Source organism: Mirounga leonina, unplaced genomic scaffold (genome assembly GCF_011800145.1).
Source record: "Mirounga leonina isolate KUSES-001 unplaced genomic scaffold, KU_Mleo_1.0 Mir_170, whole genome shotgun sequence".
NCBI lineage: Eukaryota > Metazoa > Chordata > Mammalia > Carnivora > Phocidae > Mirounga > Mirounga leonina.
This window is the reverse complement of record NW_023270433.1, coordinates 21,552,921-21,572,136: the sequence shown is the minus strand read 5'-3', so window position 1 is coordinate 21,572,136 and position 19,216 is coordinate 21,552,921. Positions and strand designations below refer to the sequence as shown.

The 19,216-nt window shown below is 41.2% G+C and overlaps 1 protein-coding gene across 6 annotated transcripts in view; it reads right to left on the bottom strand.

Annotated features, from left to right (window-relative positions):
- The window catches only part of ECPAS (Ecm29 proteasome adaptor and scaffold), a 102,311-nt gene that overhangs the window by 2,987 nt on the left and 80,108 nt on the right, over window positions 1–19,216 (bottom strand). For all 6 annotated transcript variants that reach the window (XM_035016070.1, XM_035016068.1, XM_035016067.1 and 3 more), the window contains 17 exons: window positions 18,551–18,630; window positions 17,848–17,953; window positions 16,881–16,928; window positions 15,925–16,046; window positions 13,755–13,905; window positions 11,951–12,016; window positions 10,285–10,374; window positions 9,133–9,199; window positions 8,496–8,587; window positions 8,343–8,409; window positions 7,649–7,840; window positions 6,860–7,068; window positions 5,973–6,016; window positions 5,618–5,810; window positions 4,112–4,250; window positions 2,065–2,170; window positions 1,347–1,435 (listed from right to left, as the gene is read on the bottom strand). In XM_035016070.1, the coding sequence (XP_034871961.1) occupies window positions 1,347–1,435; window positions 2,065–2,170; window positions 4,112–4,250; window positions 5,618–5,810; window positions 5,973–6,016; window positions 6,860–7,068; window positions 7,649–7,840; window positions 8,343–8,409; window positions 8,496–8,587; window positions 9,133–9,199; window positions 10,285–10,374; window positions 11,951–12,016; window positions 13,755–13,905; window positions 15,925–16,046; window positions 16,881–16,928; window positions 17,848–17,953; window positions 18,551–18,630 (1,861 nt within the window). The remainder of the gene's footprint in view (window positions 1–1,346; window positions 1,436–2,064; window positions 2,171–4,111; window positions 4,251–5,617; window positions 5,811–5,972; window positions 6,017–6,859; window positions 7,069–7,648; window positions 7,841–8,342; window positions 8,410–8,495; window positions 8,588–9,132; window positions 9,200–10,284; window positions 10,375–11,950; window positions 12,017–13,754; window positions 13,906–15,924; window positions 16,047–16,880; window positions 16,929–17,847; window positions 17,954–18,550; window positions 18,631–19,216) is intronic.

The window sequence follows — 19,216 nt, the reverse complement described above, 5'->3', positions numbered from 1 at the left end:
GAAAACTGAGTAGTACCTTGACCAGGTAATCAAAATTAACATCGCCAAGTAGGGCAGATGAACACTCTATGCCTCTTGAAGTGAGAGCACACAGCCTCACTTTCGGAGTATCCCAACTGGGAATTCATAACCTGGATCCAATCGTGAGCATACATCAAACAAACACCAAATGAGAAACACTCTAGCTTCAACTAGGCCGGTGGGGCGGGAGGGGGGGCTTTTCTTCAAAATTGTCAATGTCATGTGAGGTAAAGGAAGGCTGAGGAAGTGTCCTAGACTCAAGGAAACTAAAAAGACACAACAGCTAAAATCAGTGAATAATCCTGGATTCCTTACTGGAGGGGAGGAGGAGAAAGTCTATAAAAGAACACTGTCAAATCAACTGAACCTAAAATATAAATGGAAAAAATGTGATTAAGCCCACAGCGTCAGCGTCATACAACCTACGACTGGTAACGGTCCTGAGATGGTATGGAAGATGGCACACTGAAGAGTTCAGGAGTAAAAGGGCATGACATTAGCAACATGCTGTCAAACGGCTCCAGAAAAAAATATGTACACGGAAGTACAAATGATGAAGTAACTGACACAAAATATTAACAGGTGACTTTGGGTAAAGGATATACAGATATTGGGCGCCTGGGTGGCTCAGTCGGTTAAGCGACTGCCTTCGGCTCAGGTCATGATCCCAGGGTCCTGGGATCAAGCCCCACATCGGGCTCTCCCTATTCTGTGGGGAGCCTGCTTCTCCCTCTGCCTCTGCCTGCCACTCCCCCTGCTTGTGCTCTCGCTCTCTCTGTGTCAAGTAAATAAATAATCTTTTTTAAAAAAGGATATACAGCTATATGTACTGTAACTGCAGCTTTTCTGTAAGTTTGAAATTATTTCCAAGTAAGGGTAAAAAAAAAAAAAAAAAACTATCACAAACGTTTTCCCAATCTAGGGGTTAAAATCCTAAATTACAGCTCCAGACTAATATACCACAGTGTGGGGCCAAGGTCAAGTAGATGAAGTAGCTCAGCAGCTGTTCCATAAATCTAGCTCCAAGCACAAGGGAGGGAACATCTGAAGTTTCACTCCTTGAACTTGAAAATGAGAGGCCTCCTGGGGCACCCACGTGGCTCAGTCGTTGGGCGTCTGCCTTCGGCTCAGGTCATGATCCCAGGGTCCTGGGATCGAGCCCCGCGTCGGGCTCCCGGCTCAGCGGAAAGCCTGCTTCTCCCTCCCCCACTCCCCCTGCTTGTGTTCCCTCTCTCGCTGTGTCTCTCTGTCAAATAAATAAATAAAATCTTTAAAAAAAAAAAAAAAGAGAGGACTCCTTACCACTGTCAGTTCACCACACTCACCTAAAGAGTAAGTGATTGATTTACAAGTTTCAAGGAGAATTTCAGCCAAAGCCTCAGGATCTGCATGTTCTTCTTCCAAAATCATTAATCTGTACAAATCAGAAAACAAGATACAAATTGCTAGTTATGAAGAAACATTCTAAAACCTTTCTGGCACAAATAATTTCTATCTGCATATATCACTTTCTGATGTCACTGCAGCTTTTCAGTTTTAAAATAAAAGAATTCCCTCTTAATCTCAGGAAACAAACTGAGGGTTGCTGGAGTGGGGGGCGGGGGTGGGATAGGGTGGCTGGGTGATGGACACTGGGAAGGGTATGTACTATGGTGAGCGCTGTGAATTGTGTAAGACTGATGAATCACAGAACTGTACCCCTGAAACAAATAATACATTATATGTTAATAAAATTAATTAAATAAAATAATTCTACTGATTCACTATAAAATGCTACTGGGGGGCGCCTGGGTGGCTCAGATGGTTAAGCGTCTGCCTTCGGCTCAGGTCATAATCCCAGGGTCCTGGGATTTCGAGTCCCACATCGGGCTCCCGGCTCAGCGGGGAGCCTGCTTCTCCCTCTGACCCTCTCCCCTCTCATGCTGTTTCTCTCTCGCTCGCGCTCTAAAAAATAAATAAATAAAATCTTTAAAAAAAAATAAAAAATAAAATGCTACTGGGGCAGGAGAGACAAACAAATGAGTGAACTAGAAGCAAAATTACCCCTGAAAAAAGGCGTTCATGGACTGTAGGACTCCGAGCTGCACTTTCCACGTGCTCAGTTTTAGCCGTTCACATAGCAACTTGCACAGCTCCCAACGGTAACAACCTGGGGAGAGCAGGGCAGAGAATGGGCAGGGCCAAGAGACAGAGCAAGTGGGGGACACAGACAGGGACAGAGAGAAATTGGAGCAGAGAAGGACAGAGGGACAGGGAAAGGAGAGTAGAAGAGAGGAAAAAAATAAAATAGCAAATGCCTTTAATTAAAGCCATGAAATCTCAAAAAAATTTCAGCCTGACTTTGTGCCCAATTCCCAAATTTCCCTGGCCAGGAACACGCCCCACCCCACCCTTGTTCAAAAATGTTGGCTCTCCAAGGAACGAACACAGAATCTTAACCACACTACCTTTCCCTGTAAGATACCCTGAGTGACAGCCAGAGAAAGCAGAACTCGGGAGGCAGGGAACTCGACTTGGGACACATCCAAGCTTCTGTGCCTGGTTGGCTTATCAAGAGACAACGATGCCTATTCCAAACATGTTATGCCAACTGCACTTGTTATAATTACATAATTACTATTATGCTAACTGATGAAAAGGAGTATAAAGCTCAACAAAGTAGTTATTTCTTAAATACTGTAAAATTTAGTAGGGTTCACAAATGATGAATGGTGGTAAAAATCTAGAAGAATTCTGTTGCACTTGATTTGTTTCGTAAGAAATTGTAAGTTCTTTTTCCACTATAAAGAACCAGAAACCGGAAATTGTAGATGTGCGTAAGAAGCCAGTGTGGAATAGTTCAATTCTCAAAGGCCTTAGCCCTCCCTTCAATAACTAGCAAATGAATGTACATTCCTATGCCTTCTATGAAAATAAACTGCTTTGTTTTGAGATGTATGTCATCTTTTTTTACAGAATTCGCTACTCTAACTTTTCTACCTATCAAGCAAAAATTAGGAGTCCTAATGGTGTCAATAAAGTGAACTTCCGCTGTGGTAGTCAACGTAATACCAAGAAATAAGGCCACTTAACAACGCTCCATCTTTTGGAAAATCCTTCTAGTATGTAGCAAATAGGCCGTAAAAAGCTCACACAAAGATGGCAAGGTTCAAAGACAACCTTAAGTCTGAGTTTAGACATGTCCAGTCCTGAATAATCAGTAATGTTCTGTGTAACATTTGAGAATACGGAGATGTTCAGCAGGGTGCACTGGAGGAAGCAACACCAGGCCAACTTAGGAGCAGCGTCATCCCGCGACTAAGGCCCTATGAATGAACTACAACTAAATCAACAACAAAGGTTTAGTGGTTATTTACTTAATCCTTTGGAAATACATGTACACTTTAAAAATCTCTCAAAAAGTTGCAAGTTTCTCAGTGAAATACAGATTTCACCTCTTTATTGAAGATTTGGTAACAAGGCCCTTAATTTCGAGATGGAAAGAACCCACTAGTGAAAATTCTACAGATTCCTCAGAACAGAGCATTTACGTAAAAGAGTACCAGAATTCTTTTTATGGCCAAACTATCTACATAAAATGTATCATGACTGTTACGGGTTGAACTGTGTCCCCCAAATTCGTATGCTGAAGTCCTAACACCAACTACCTCAGAAGGTGACCGTACTGAAAGACAGGGACAGGGTCTGTAAAGAGCTCATTAGGGTGGGCCTCAATCCAGTCTGACTGGTGTCCTTGTAATAAGAAGGGATTCGGACTCAGACACAGGCGGCCATTTACAAGCCAAGGAGAGAAGGTTCAGAAGCAGCCAACACTGCCAACCCCTCGATGCCAGACTCCCAGCCTCCAGAACCGTGAGAAAACCATTTCTGTCGTTGAAGGCACCCAGCCCGCGGTGCTTTGCTCCTGCAGCAGCCCTCGCCAACCCGGTAAGAGGAGTCAACGAGATCATCTGCTCACGTAGGAGTACAATTTACACTGGATCCTCACTACACAACAAACGGTAACTGTGATCTGGCACACACAACATCCTTGCTCTCATTCAGTAACCTCTGGTGACAGCACTTCTCCAAATGCAAGCCGTGTGCTTACGTTGGGTCTCCACATTTCGGGGCCAGGCTTTGCCCAGGCTCTCGAAGGCTCCCAGCAGAGACTCCAGCTGCAGCTCCTTTTCCTTCTCATTCTCATCTTCATTCTTGGTTGTCCGAACGCCAGTGTTTTCAGGGGAGTTCTAGGATACATCAAAGCAAAACTTATTTTCCGTCAAAGTTACAGGTGTACTGCAAAACAGTCAGGGTACCAGAGTAGATGTTAACCAAGAACTAAAAACTAAATTCTCTACCACGGGCCTTCCTATTTGTAAAAAAAAAAAAAATTTGTTACAGAAATACTACACCTCTCTAATAAATTTGGAAAATCCTTTAAAGGACTCTGTTAGGAAAGGTGAAAAAAATACTGTGTATGTAGGATTTTAAACATAACATAAAAAGACTTGCATTAGAATCATGGGATTAAAGATGCAAGAACTTGGTAATAATCCTCTAAATCCAAACTCTCTCTTAATAAAGAAAGGGAAACATGCTGAGAAGTGACTCATCCAGCTAGCTGGTAATATAATCAATTGAAAACACAAGTCTCCCAAATCCATGTACTATCATTATGTAACAGAAATTATTTAAACAGCCTTACTGTTGAAAGAAAACTGCAGATTGGCAGCAACACAAGAAATAAAAATGCTATTTAAAATATTTCGTGTTTCACAAAAAAAAAGATAATAAACCGTAACTTTTTTTCTCTGAACCAGTGCCCAACCTTTACAAATGAGTACTTCATTTTCCAAATGAAACCAAAGTCTTTTTGACCAAAGTCCCTCAATACATGGCAGAGACAATTAACAGTGGCCCACTGAGCTCCCTGTACTCACTCTAGGATGCCTGGGGTGGCTTCTGCACACCCTTAAAGGGCAAAGCATATCACCACTACGTCAGAGACTGTCCATTCACTCCAACACTCACTCTTGGAAGTCACTGTCCCCATAACCCTGAGTTTCCCCGTGTGCAGGTTGAAACCCCTGCAACAAACTCATCTTTCGCTTTGCTTAAGAAGAACCAGCCATTCTCCCATCGTCCCACGGAGGGCAGATGGAGGGCAGACACCTGGAGGACTGCCTTCCTCAGCCTCCTGTGCAGAGCTGTGGCTAGCTGGTGAAGGACTGGCCGATGAAAGAGAAGTGCCAGGGCCATGCAGCAATGTCCGAGAACTCTCCTTGAGAGAGAAGAGATGTGCCGACTTCGACCCTGCATCCTCCCTCCATCTCCTCTGCCATTACCCGCCCGGAAGGCAGTGACACCACGCACCACGATGACAATGGCCACACTCCAGGGAAGGCGGAGCTGTGAAGAGCCTCAACTATTACGTGACAGACAAAACTCTATCTTGTTTGAGGCCATGAGACTTCGGGATTTCCTATTTGCAGCTACACTGATCCAAATAAAATGAGTAAAGAGGATGCCGGGAAAATCTTGCTTCCTTTTCTTTCTTTCTAAATTTTAGTTTTTAAGTCTAAACGAGACCTGAGAGAAGAGAGGTGATCACTACCTTCTTGATGAGAGGTATGACAATGTCAGAAAACTCCTGGAATCTGTCTTCTTTGGTGGCCTTCAAGACATCCGCCGCACAGCTGATTGCTACGATCTTGTATTTAAGGTTCTCTTTGCAACACTCCTTCAGAACAGCCCGGAGAATCTCCTTTGTGCTGGGCTGACTGGGCACAGGCTTTTCCAGCTCTGCACTACGGGAGCCACACAAACGCATCGGGACAGTTAACAAGGACTTCAGCTTTGGGGTTCAGCTTAAGAAATGGCATCTTCTGATGTAATGTATGGGGATTAACATAAGAATTAAAAAAAAAAAAAAAGAAAAGAAATGGCATCTTCACTGAAAGAACATTTACCTGCAAGCTGTCACCACACAGGCAATGGCTTTCAACAGCTCTTCCTAAAGGGTTGAAAGATGAGGGAACACTGTTAAGCACACAGGTGTCACTTCCATCCCACGTACTATGACTCCATTACCTCAGGAATACTTAATGACTATGAGGACAAAAATTAACCAGAGTCATCTTATCTTTAATGCACTTTACTATTTAACAAGCACATCGACAGACTTGTACTCCAAACCACAAGAGCAGGACAACTGTCTTCATCTCCATCTCATAAAGCCTAGAGACCTGACTTGCCCAAGGTCAACAGGTGGACGTGCCAATCACGGAATGCTGATACCCAGCCCAACGCCTCTCCTCTAGTACAGCGCTGGCCACTACTGACTGGGACAACATCAAGGACATTGTGATATGCTGCCACAATCTCATCTCCCCCACGGAGGGTTCACTGTAAGTATCCCACTAGCACCCTTGTGTGTAACGTGACTGATTCACAGGCCTCAGAGATGGGCATCCTCGGCTCCAGGTTTAGACACAGCTTGCCTTGCTACTCAATTTCACATGTGCCCAATCCTGATCTGTTCATGAGGTCAACAGGGACAAAATGGCGACCAAGTGATTTAAGACCTCTCTTGGAAAGCTGAACATGACAAATAAAAATCAACCCCCAGCATTACTGTGCAGTATTCAAAAACACGTGGGTTACACTTTGATGAAATAGCATATTTAATCAGACAAGGTTTACCCAAAGCTTCCCATTGGCTAGGAAATCTGCTTCACAAAAACAATCCATCTGACATCCCACAAAACCAGATTCTAATTTTTATAGAAAATGAGAGATGAAGTCATAATCCTTTAAGGATACCTTAAATTTAACTGGGCATGAATGGTTCCTTTACCTTTCCTGCCCATGTTCTTCCAGCTAGGCCTTGCAGTAATGCGGTCAGGATCATTCCCAGATATGGAGGTACTAAGGAGCTGGTTTGTTTTGCAATTGATGCCATGGCAATTGCACCCTGGGCTTTCATTTTCCAAGACTGAGACTGCAAAGCCTTCTGGGTAATGGTAATCAACTCCTGCAGGTATAACCGAATGCCACCAAAGGAACCTAGGTTATGAAAAGCAAAATCAAAGCAACTTTTAAGTGACAAAAAAGAATTAACTGGGTTTTTTTAATCTGAAAAAAAAGTCAGTGACCATCAGTCTAAAGCAGTAATTCTCAATGGTTAGATCACACCACTCTCGGAAAGAGAAAGAGAACAGTGTTGCGATATATCTTTACAACAGTAGGACTTTACGAACTCGAATATGCCCACAGGAGGGTGTCATGCAAATGGTCGTCATCCATTTACACATGTGCAGGTGAAGTACAGAAGAAGCCTCACTCTAAAATAATACTCTAAGCCAACATCAAATCACCACTCACTCCCAACACAAATCAGTAAAGCTCTACTTAGCTGGGGCAGAGGTTCTATTCTCTCACATAGGCAGCAATGAGGGAGGAGAGAGAAGAGCTGAGCATCAACCTTGAGAAGGCAGCAATTTGGACAGGCTTAAAACCAGACGGGACACATACCGTTAAGGTCCTGGGAAAGTAACTATAGGAGTCTATAAATGAAAAAGAGGAGTAAGAACTCCAGCTGTGGTTCTTAAGAAACGGGATGAATTCACAGGTACTGATTACTAACCAGGTACGTTTTCCTGCCACACTTCAGTCCACAAGTCACACTCTTCTTTCTCTGATTTCTCCTCCTCGGCGATCTCATGCATGCCCAGAAATGCCAAAGGCAGCACTTCTTTGGCATGGTTTTTCAGCACGTCGGGGCTGTACCGTCCAATAGCATGGATGGTCAAAGCACAAGAGGTCTTATAGATGGGTTCTGAAGAGGAGCAGAAATAGAGTCATCTTTATGATACTTACTGTGGTTAGGGTAACGAACTGACGTAAACAGACTATTGCTCAGCTCGCACCACAGCAAAACAAATCAGTAACATCAATCCAGTGTTCCTAGCAAAGCACATAATACCACAGACGGCAAGACCCGATTTGTATTGTCTTACTAGACTGTTAACATCTAAATTAAAAATAACAGAGGGCCGCCTGGGTGGCTCAGTCAGTTAACGGTCCGACTCTTGCTTTCAGCTCAGGTCATGATCTCAGGGTGGAGAGAGGGAGCCCACCCCTCATCTGGCTCCCAGCTCAGCAGGGAGCCCTCTTCTCCCCCTTTCCTCTGTCCCCCGACTCACGAGTGCACTCTCTCTCTAAAATAAATAAATCTTTAGTAAATAATAAATAAAATAAAATAAAATAAAATAAAATTAATAAAATAAAATAAAATTAATAAAATAAAATAAATACTAGAGAGAAGGAAATAAAGGTACCTTCTTTCTCCATGTACCAGCCATTAAGCTTCTGCAGGAGTTTCTCAGTGCTGCTATCCCTTGAGGTCTGAAAAAGAAAACAATCGCTATTTATTTCTTTATAATTATCAAAGTATAAATACTTAATTAAATTAAATAAGAAATTCAACTCACCCGAACTAAATGGCCCATGGCAAATGCACAAGATTTCTGAATTACACTGTTCCGATCTGTCAGGCCACTAAGCAAAGCACTCATGAGTTTACCTATCAAAAATAATGAAGAAAAATCTGATCCTTGGTTGACCAAATGTTCAACCAAAACAAACTTAACCCTGTTTAGAACCCTTGTATGTTACATGTGTACGATGCACTTGCTTCGTTTCGCCCAATACAAAATTAAACAATCCGTGTCTAGAATATCGTGGGGAAAGTTGCAAAAATGAGAGCTAGGTACATAAAGTTCATTAGCCCCATCGAGGAGTCAATCCAAGAAGAGAAAAATGCTGATGTAAAATTAGGCATAAATGGGAAACAAATCCTACAAAATGGCAGATACTCTTACCTCTTCATAGCCAGTAAGAATTAATCTAATACTTATAAAACAGTGAACACGTGCTAAACTTGTTAAACTTGGTCATCACCGCACCTCTTGCAAACAAAGAAACAAAGGCAGAAGGGGGAGTTTACAGGGAGGAAAACCATACAGCAGATCACAAGCCCGTCTGAAGGATACTTAACATTTTTAAAAACCCTGTCCACAAGACATGGCCACACCGAAGTATCACCACTCGCGGCTCTGACAAACTCACCTGAGTGAGGGGTCAGGTCCTGGGGACACTGAGTCGTTAACGACACGATGACACTGGCACAGCCTCCCTACAGGGTTACAAAAGGCAAAGGTCTAAATCTGATGGTCACAATGTTCTGTCTCTCAAACCCACCGTGTCTTAGGTGTCGCTGATTTAAAGATGAGAAATACAGGACGCCTAACGGGATTCCTATCTGGCAAGAGGAAGGTCCTTATTTTAAGTATGCAATGCAAAGATTTTTTCTCAAGGCTTCCAGCAGGAAGACGTGTGCTCTCACACACACTACAAGGAAGAAAGAAAACTAATACAATCTTTTGGGAGGGTCACATAGGTCAACCTGGCCATCCTTGTTCTAACAGTTCCAGCTCTAAAAATGTAACCAAAGGAACTAGCTCCAGATATGTCCAAAGACATTCATCACAGTGCTCTGTTCAGTATCAAAACAGTTGAAGACAAATCCGATGCTCCTTGACGGACTAATATCAATGATGCTACAGCCACATGACAGAGTACCCCATGGCCATTAAAGGGGACGCTGTCACAGACACGTGCACAGAAAAGAGACTGGAGGAAAACACTGTGGAATATTAACAGCGATTACCACTGGGTGCTAAACTTCATGCACAGTCTTTAACTTTCTCCTGATCTACAAATGCTAAAATGTTAAAATGCAAGCAAGTGCTAATTTTGTCAAGAGAAAAACTGTGAGTTGGCTTTTGAAGTGCGGGGACAGGGTCTGATCCTTGAAAGACCTTGGAGAGGAAGACATTTTTCTTGCCAAATACCTGCTAGCCCCCGTGAAAATGCTAATCACCACCTAAAACCACCATCCGTGCCTTGATACCTACACGAGCATTTCCATTAATGACTGATCATGGCGGGGACCCAGAGGGCACGTACACGGCAACCAGGGGACAGAAATGATCCCACTAAAAAAGTCAGACACTATTTATTGAATAAGTCACATGTTTTCTATTCTGAGTGAGCTACATATTTTAAGTTATTAGTACAACCAGAGAAACAAAATGGTTAATGTAAATTATTATTAAGTTGTACAGAGAAATATGAATTTCAAACATGACGGCTGTTATATTTTTGTGGCCCCAACTAATGAAGATGCAAATTCCTCTTGTGAAAAATACACGTACTTACCTTAGTTCCAAGACCCACACCACTTCTGATCAATTCACATAATCTAGGAACGAGCTCACCAAGCACCGACACATCAAGATATTGCAGGCACTTTGGGAAAAGAATAAAGTTAACCTTAGAAAATGATGAAGGCAATGCCACATCATCAATTAAAAGCTGCTGTGTCACATATGTACCCACTGGATTTATCAAGTTGAAAAACTGCCAGGTTCATTTTGCACTGATTTCAATATAAAAACCACCACTGTACTACAAACAGAAAAAACATTCATCAGTCGTTCAACATTAAAACAAAAATTGGGGTGGGGCACCTGGGTGGCTCAGTCGTTAAGCGTCTGCCTTCACCCCAGGGGCCTGGGATCGAGCCCCGCATCGGGCTCTCTGCTCAGCGGGGAGCCTGCTTCTCCCTCTCCCACTCTGCCTGCTTGTGTTCCCTCTCTCACTGTCTCTCACTGTCAAATAAATAATAAAATAAAATCTTAAAAAAAAAAAAAACATAAAACAAAAATTGGGGTACCTGGGTGGCTCAGTCGGTTAAGTGTCCAACTCCTGATTTCGACTCCGGTCATGATCTCAGGATCATGAGACTGAGCTCTGAGTCCAGCTCCACGCTCAGCATGGAGTCTGCTTGTCCCTCTTCCTTCCCTTCTGCCCCTCCCCCCACTCACATGCTCTATCAAATAAAATAAAAATCTTTTTAAAAAATCATGAAAAACACTGACTTACTAAAGGAGAAAATAAATTAGGATTCCGCAAGAAAGGATCTCTCTGGGCCTACTCTTCCTCCTTACCAATCCACGTTTAGTGTAAAACATGTTTAGTTAAAACTTTCAACGGGCCTGCCCTACCAAACCAACTTCTTAGCCAAATTTGCTACACTATGTTTTTAAAAACGCAATGACATATTTTCTATTATTAATGAGCATATCCAAAAGGTGTTTGCTAACCATTCCTATTTATTTAAGATTCCTTTTCCCCTCAATAATCCAACTAAGACATAACACCCTTAGACCAAATTTCGGTGACAGTCCCCCAGTAAGCACTAAAAAATATCTTCTTCTCTTGTCCAGCCTTGTGATCTGCTTAACAAAACAATTTCCAATAGCTCACGAGTTGTCAATTAACCACTCCAGGGTATGCGCAGCAGAGCTATCTCTCGACTTTAGTGACCCCTAGTCCCGGACTCCAGGATCTTTAGAATTTAGAACCTCAGTGCCAAGCAGATCTTTTCTGCAAATCCCTTCTTACAACTAAAACATTTCAACATTGCTCAGTTCTCCTTCCCTATCTTTTATGCTACCTACCTTCACTGAACACCTCCAGCTTACACCTTCCTAGGTCCTCCCAAAGACCGTGCCCAGGCACACAAATATCTGAACCTTTCTAAACAGGCCAAAAGAGATAGAGATTTATAGAGGAATCTTTTAATATATTGTTCTTCTATGTAACACAAATCTGGACTAACGGATTCTAGTATTTGGAAAATGTTTTATTCCATTTAATAATCTGGAAGAAGAAAGAAAGACCTATACTAAGAAAAAACTAGAGTCAATAGCTGTTTGACTCATCCCTTAAACCTCTACTTCATTTAATGGGCTGTAAAGACTGAAAAATTACACTCTAAGGTAAGCAAAAAACAAACTTTCTTATTACATTAGGCACTGACCATGTTGATTGTTTCCATCATGGGAGAGGATTTGGCAGCACTGAGTCGAGCACTATCCATCGCAGCCTGAGGACACAAATTCAAGTCACTCAGCATATTCGATCAATTAAGAAGAACCCACATACACTCCCATAAAAGGGCTTTACTTCCAGAAGAAATTTTTTAAAAATAATACATAGGTAAAGCAAACTCAAATGTTAAGTCCAACTCTAATTTCTTTTGAGCTACATTCAACAATTACCAATGAGGCAGCCTCTCACTGCAGGTGAGAAATTCAGACAATAGTTAGAAATTAACTGCAGTTAGAAATTAACATAGCGTGGCTCTGAGCAAGCCATCGGCCTGCCTGAGCCTCAGGTTCTCCAACCACTAAATACGAGAATAGGCTAAATAAATTTCTACCTAAGGTTTTAAAAAATTGTATCTAAGCAATAAAAAATGTCATACTTTTTTTTTGCTTTAACTTTGTAAAGGTATTTCAGTCTAACAATGACCCTGCAGGAGAGGTTAACTAGCCACACGTAGTCAATGAGGAAAGTAACGCGTATAGAAGTGACAGGCCTAAGGCTGCAAAGTTTGGGCTAGACATTGTTTCCTACTTCTCAGCACTAGTAAACATACTGTGGGAACCTAGGCAGGGCGAGTCCACTGCTGAAAAGGAAAGAATGATGAATGGAGAAGAAACAGCAACATGAGAGGCAAAGGGAAAGAGGGTCGGTTATTAGAATAGTTTAGCCAAGGTAAAAACCAAATAGCAAACTGAGAGCGAGTACCAGCAGTCTACATGACAGAGGTGTGACAGTCCTAATAAACAGAGACCAACGTAAAAAACATCAACAAGCACAAAACCAGGCACGGAATAGAAACACACAATTCACAGAATGTAAGTGACTAACATAATACGATCAGACAATGGACAGCCCTAGTAACAGGAAGGTGTAAAGCAGAACGAGATTCTTGCTCATCAGACTGATGTTCTTCAATGTTGGCAAAGGTGTGGAGGAAACAGAACGGGCACAACTTTTGATGCTGCATAATCTCTCTGACCAAAATGTGAAATCACCTCACTGTAGAATACTATGCATGCATTAAAAAGAATGGAATAGCTCTATATACAGATATGATATAATGTCCATAACAAAAAGCAGGTTGTAGAACAACATTCACAGACTATTTTCAAATCAGTGTGTTTGTTTGGGTTTGTCGCCTGTGACTTCAAGGGAATTTCAAAACAGACCCAGAAGGCTACTGACCATGGGGACCCGGTAGGGCAGAGGAGACTCCTAGGGGATTACTTCCTCCCCCTTCTGCATTATTTTTTCATAGTAAATGTTTCATCTACAATTTTTTTTAAAAAAACTTTGGTCAGTCAAGGCAACTACAGTATCTCTGAAAAGCAGAATAATCTTGGACAATGCCAAAGTCTAGATACAAATCCTCTTTACTTATAGGGCAGGAGTGGTCCATAGAAGGACTCTGAAGGTGGAGAACCAACCCCTAAAAAAATAAACAAACATGTACAAAAACTGTGTTAAATAAATGGAAATGCATTTTTTGAATGGAAGTGTTAGTTTTCATCCAACTCACAAAACACTATGTGAGCCCTCGTTGTGCTCCCTCCGACCCCCCAAAACACACACTGCATGAAGTCACAGGTGTGGAGTTATTTCAAGAGTGGTGAAAGTATCATTCGAGTAATGGAGTTTGTCTAAAGACACTGGAAAGATTGTTCAGATGGAACTCAGTACCTTAGCAAGGCTTTTCTTCCTTGAGACTCACCAGTACGCCTGTGCTGTCAACTCACCTTTTCTTGGTCTGTAGCCCGGAGGCTCAAATAATTGAGAACCTGCGGTTCCAGTACACTTAAGGATTCCAACAGAGCTGGGATGAGTTTTGGTGCATGTGGTTTCAACATGGCTCCCGCACTTTTGCTAATCTTCACAAGGGTGTTAATGCTACAGACACACAGAATACAACTCCTAAGTCCTTTTGACAAAAGCCAGAAGCTCTACAAATCTAACCATGAGGATGTTCTGTGGTTTATTGTGTTCAGGAACACATTCACATGGTTAGTGTCTTAGCACTATTTTTTTCCTTTACTTTTTATTATAGAAATTTTCGAGCATATGTGAAAGAAGAGAGGATCATAAATGAAATTCTACATATTCTCTACCCAGTTCAGCCATTTGCAACTTCTCACCAATTTTGTTTCATTTATACCTCCTCCAGACACACAAGCACACATTCCCCGCCCCCCATATCATCTTGAAGTATCCTTTAACTAAACTTCAGTATGTGTCACTAAGAGGCAAGAATTCCTTACTATAATCAAAATAACATTTTCAAACTTAGAAAACATTAATAATTTTTTTCATATAATTTGATATCCAAATTTCCCTGTTTCACAAATGTCTTTAAGAGTTGGTTCGTTTGGAGGGCACCTGGATGGCTCAGTCAGTGAAGTGTCCGTCCAAGTCTTGATTGTGGCTCAGGTCATGATCTCAGGGCTGTGAGATCGAGCCCTGCGTGGGGCTCCATGCTGGGCTTGGAGCCTGCTTAAGATTCTCTCTCTCTTCCTCTGCCCTTCCCACCCCTCCACCTCTCTCACTCAAAAAAAAAAAAAAAGTAAGTTGGTTTGTTGGAATCGGATCCAGAGTCCACCCACACATTGCAATTTACTGCATTTCTTAAATCCTTTTTAATCATCCCTCCTCTTTTTCCTTATAATTTATTTGTCCTCACTAACTCTCTTCCAATGGTGTCATTTAACATGTTCCTCTCTCTGTCCCCTGTACAGATCTTCAGGCTAAATCAGGTTCAGGTTCAATTTTTTTTTTTTTTTTTACCACGAATCTTTTATAGGTGGTGGTGTACATGTCCTATTCCATCACATTAGGATGCATGTAATGTCTGCTTATCTTTTTTTGTGATATTAAGTGGTCAGTGAATTCAAGTTTGGTTCTCCTGACCATCCATTTAAAGCTTCCAATAACCTTTGACCAGTGGATTTAGGAGCCACTAATGATCATTACCCTAGATTATTTTAATGAGGTCAGCAAAACAGTAATATCCTACTTTTATCATTCCTTTGCCTTTGTTATGTGAATTCTTTAAAAACAAAACAAAACAACAACAACAAAAAAAACACCTTCAGGGAGCCTGGGTGGCTCAGTCAGTTGAGCGACTAGCTCTTGATTTTGGCTCAAGTCATGATCTCAGGGTCCTGGGATCCAGCCCTGTGTTGGACTCCGCAATCAGCAAGGAGTCTGCATCAGGATTCTCTCTCCCCCTCTGCCCCTCCCCCTGCTCACGCGCATGCTCTAAAATAAGGTAATTAATTAAAGAAAAAAATCTTCCCTCATCAATTATTTTATTAGTAATAGTAAGAAATAGTTACTCTTAGTATGAAATACTGTTGGTACTATTAATGTGATCTAATTTTAAGAGTGAAATAAAATGACAGGTAAAATTCCTAAATAGGACTCTAGTTTAAAAAAAAAACAAGAAACTAGAATCCTTCACTGCTGAATTTTACAAAATGGCCATATATGTCTAAACATGTGAGTGTATTTTTTTAGTACTTCACTGTTGCAGGTGGTACAGTTTATTTTAAACCTAGTTATCTGTGAAATATTACTAAATGGTCTAACCAACAGCAACCTCCCAGGGACCAGGGGCATAACAGAAAGGTGTGCTTGCCGAGGACAGATGCCAACGGCAACACAGTAACACACCTTACGCAAGTCAAAGCAGAACAGCAGGATGTTGGTCCAAAGCAAGGTTCCCGTGAGAATGTTTGTTTCTGAGAAATGTTCCGCCTCAGAACTTTTCACAAATGCTCTTGGGTCACCTCAGTGTATTCTCCTCAACTCATTTTCTCCATACTTTGAAGAATCTAACACTCAGAGAAACACTATTTCTGCGGAATGGCTAGAAACTAAGTAAATCCATTCATTTTATCAGCTGATTCACACCTGAGGGCTCGAACTTCTGTCACAGGACTCATCATTCCTTTGTCCAGAAGGCAAGGCAGAAGGACCGCGATGGTTCTCTGGCCAGCTGCTCCTTTGGTGGGGTCACACATTTTCACACAAACCTCACATACACAGAGCATGGAAATTAGTGAAACTGACTTCTTACCCAATAAAGCATTCATCTAACAAAATACTTTCTATTTCCCATAGCCATAGAAAAGAGTAAGCATCAACTCCATGACACTTCGGGGAGAAACGGAAAAGAATGCTCTGTATGCCAACACCTAACAGGGAATTGGGTAATGCCTTCCACTCTGTAAGCTTTGGTCTTGTCATTTGTGAGACAGGAAATAGTTGAAAAGGAAGTGAGAAAATCTGTAAGAAAGCACTCTGCAGAAGGCTTAAGGTATTATCATCATCAATAACTTTGGGTGGCGGCATAACACAGTGGTCAGGAACACTAATCGGGAGTAAGAAACACCTGGATTTAAAACCTGTTTTTACTACTTACTAACGATGTAATCTATGGCAAGCCTATACAGATAGAATGTAGAAGTCCCTGAAATACCATACAATCAAGTTCAAGTAAGAAACTAGTTTCAAAAAGCTTGCCAACCTCATAAACATGCAAGGCAGCTGAACACAAAACCACAGTAATAATAAAAGAGGTAATGTGTTCTTCAGGGTCGAGTGAAAGTCATACCTTATGTAAAAGCCCACAGAAGCCGACCAAATAAAGAGACCAGACATATTCTATGCTAAAAATACTAGTATTCTACTATAATGGCACCTAGTTTCTCATTCACTGTAAGAACACTGAACTATAACATGAAACCGATTACTTTATGTCACTGCAACTCAATGGCAATTGAGATGACAAAAAAATAAGTCATCGTTGTCCTGGTCACAGAAAGCCCTGCCCCACTTCACTCCCAGTATAAGATAAGAGTTTTCACCTTGCTCAGAGTTTTCAGAGCTAGTTCTGCGGCTTTCCGTACCGATTCCTAAAAATGAGGAAAGTATGGCATGACAGATTAGTTTCATTCCCATCCACCCCATGATGTGTATTTAACTGCCTCCGACTCTACACAGATTAGTGAAAAATCCTACTTGCAATATCAGGTAAAAAACAGTGTTTCATTAGGCTCCCTGCCCATCAAGGAACATGTTATAATGGCATATTTTTTTTAGGTATGACCTATTTTGATCTTATAAAAATATGGCTACAAAGTATAACAGTTTAGGGCCGCGTGGGTGGCACAGTCAGTTAAGTGTCCTCCTCTTGGTTTCAGCTCAGGTCATGATCTCAGGGTGTTGAGACTGAGCCCCATGTGGAGCTCTGAGCTCAGCACAGAGTCTGCTTGGTCTGCCTGGGACCCTCTCTCTCCTTCTCCCTCTGCACCTCTCCCTACACTCATCTCTCTCAAAAAATAAATAAATCTTTTAAAAAAACATAAAACAGTTTAGAAACTAAAGGTATTATAAACGCAAACATATAAATATCTGTATGAGCATTCTAAAAGACTTTTAAAAATCTCTAATGAATAAGTCAAAAAGAAAGGCAAAACTAAAGTGCCTAATTCTAATGGTGAGATACCAAAATATCTAAAATTTAGATTGAATTTAAAATTCAAAGGAATTGGTCACGTTATTTGGGATTAACTGATCCAATTTATAAAACTGATCAAGTAGAGGTTGTCTGGATTATTTCCAAACTGTTGCTTGTCCTAATCAATAACATCATAAAATCTCTATTGAAAAAAACCCTGCAACATCACAGATACATTAAGACTGAAATTTTGGGAGGAAACTGTAGTCTCTTAAAATTGTATACAGAGTGAATTCTTAAATACCCAATGTATACATCTTAACAATCTCAGTTAAAGTTATTCTGTGAATAAATGCAGACTTTTTTTTTAATACCTTGATATCATCTTGTACCCGAAAAAGAGTTTCCCAAATTTCTGGAAGTTTATCAATGATGTCATCTAGAGGTCTTCCTCTCAATAAATCATTCAGAGCTAAACAGCTGAAAATAAACAATTTGGTTTTCAAGTCTATGATCAAGAAAGCTCAATCTTACTATGAAACATTCATATCAAACAAGAATATGGATTCTGCCTCCTGGACAGCAACACCTGTTCTCTCCTTGGTGCCTCAAATACCCCCCCACACACATGGCATTTATATTCATCAGATGTCTGCGTCCCACAACTACAATACAGCCTCTTTGAGAGGATACATCATTTTTTATTTACCAGTGTACCCCCACGCAGCACACCGACAAGCACGTAACAGGCACTGAATAAATTTACATAAATATGTAAGTAACTGACACCCTACAAAGTCATGACAGTATATATCTTATTGTCTACCAATTTAACAAGTGATCTTCTTTAATGTCATACTTATATAAACTAAGACAACTGAGAAAAACCACTGATTAGAGTTGGGTGTTTATTTTAGAGTTTTAAATAGTTAGGTAGAGAGAACTCTCTAACCCAACCAAAAATACGCTTTTTCGTAATTTAGTAATTTATTCCTTTTGCATAAAGTATAAAGCTTGGAAACTTGAAGAAAAAAAATTAGTTATATCTGACTAGTCTTGTATTTCCAAAAATGGTACCTGGATTCTCGAACTCGCCACATACTGCTGGTAAGGTTCTTAACCAAATCTTGAAGAATCTCCTTCAAATATTTATCCACCTAATGAAAGAAAAAGTTTAACATTTAAAATGTGAAATTCATCAACTGTCAAATTATTAATCTCTCAACCACACTAACCATGTCTCTGTAGGTAGCAGCCTGAGTGTCTCTGGGCGTCTCAGCCCACAAGTCTCTCCCCACTCTGCTTGCTGACAGCTGCTAGAATGATCATTCTAAAATGCAAACTTGATTCTCTTGTCTTCTTCAGGACACGAGAATAAAATCCAACCACCCAGGCATAGATACAAAGCCCTCTGTGACTGAGCTAGCTCCAAAGGTATCATGTACTATTTCGCCTTTATTCCTTGATACATAATGCCTCTCCCTACAATCCCTTTCCATCTCTTGCTTGCCTGGCTAATTCCTACCTGTCCTTCAAGATTCATATCAGGCATCACCTGGTGGAGAATACTGGCCTACTCTCCTCTGTGTTCCCACAGCACCTTCTTCAGCATGTCATATCAGACTGTATGTAACTACACTGCTCCATCACACTGAGACCCCAAGGACAAGGACAGTGTCTGACTTGTCTCCATATCCCTGGTAATATGTACAGTGTCTGGCACATAAAGAAGTATTATGATTG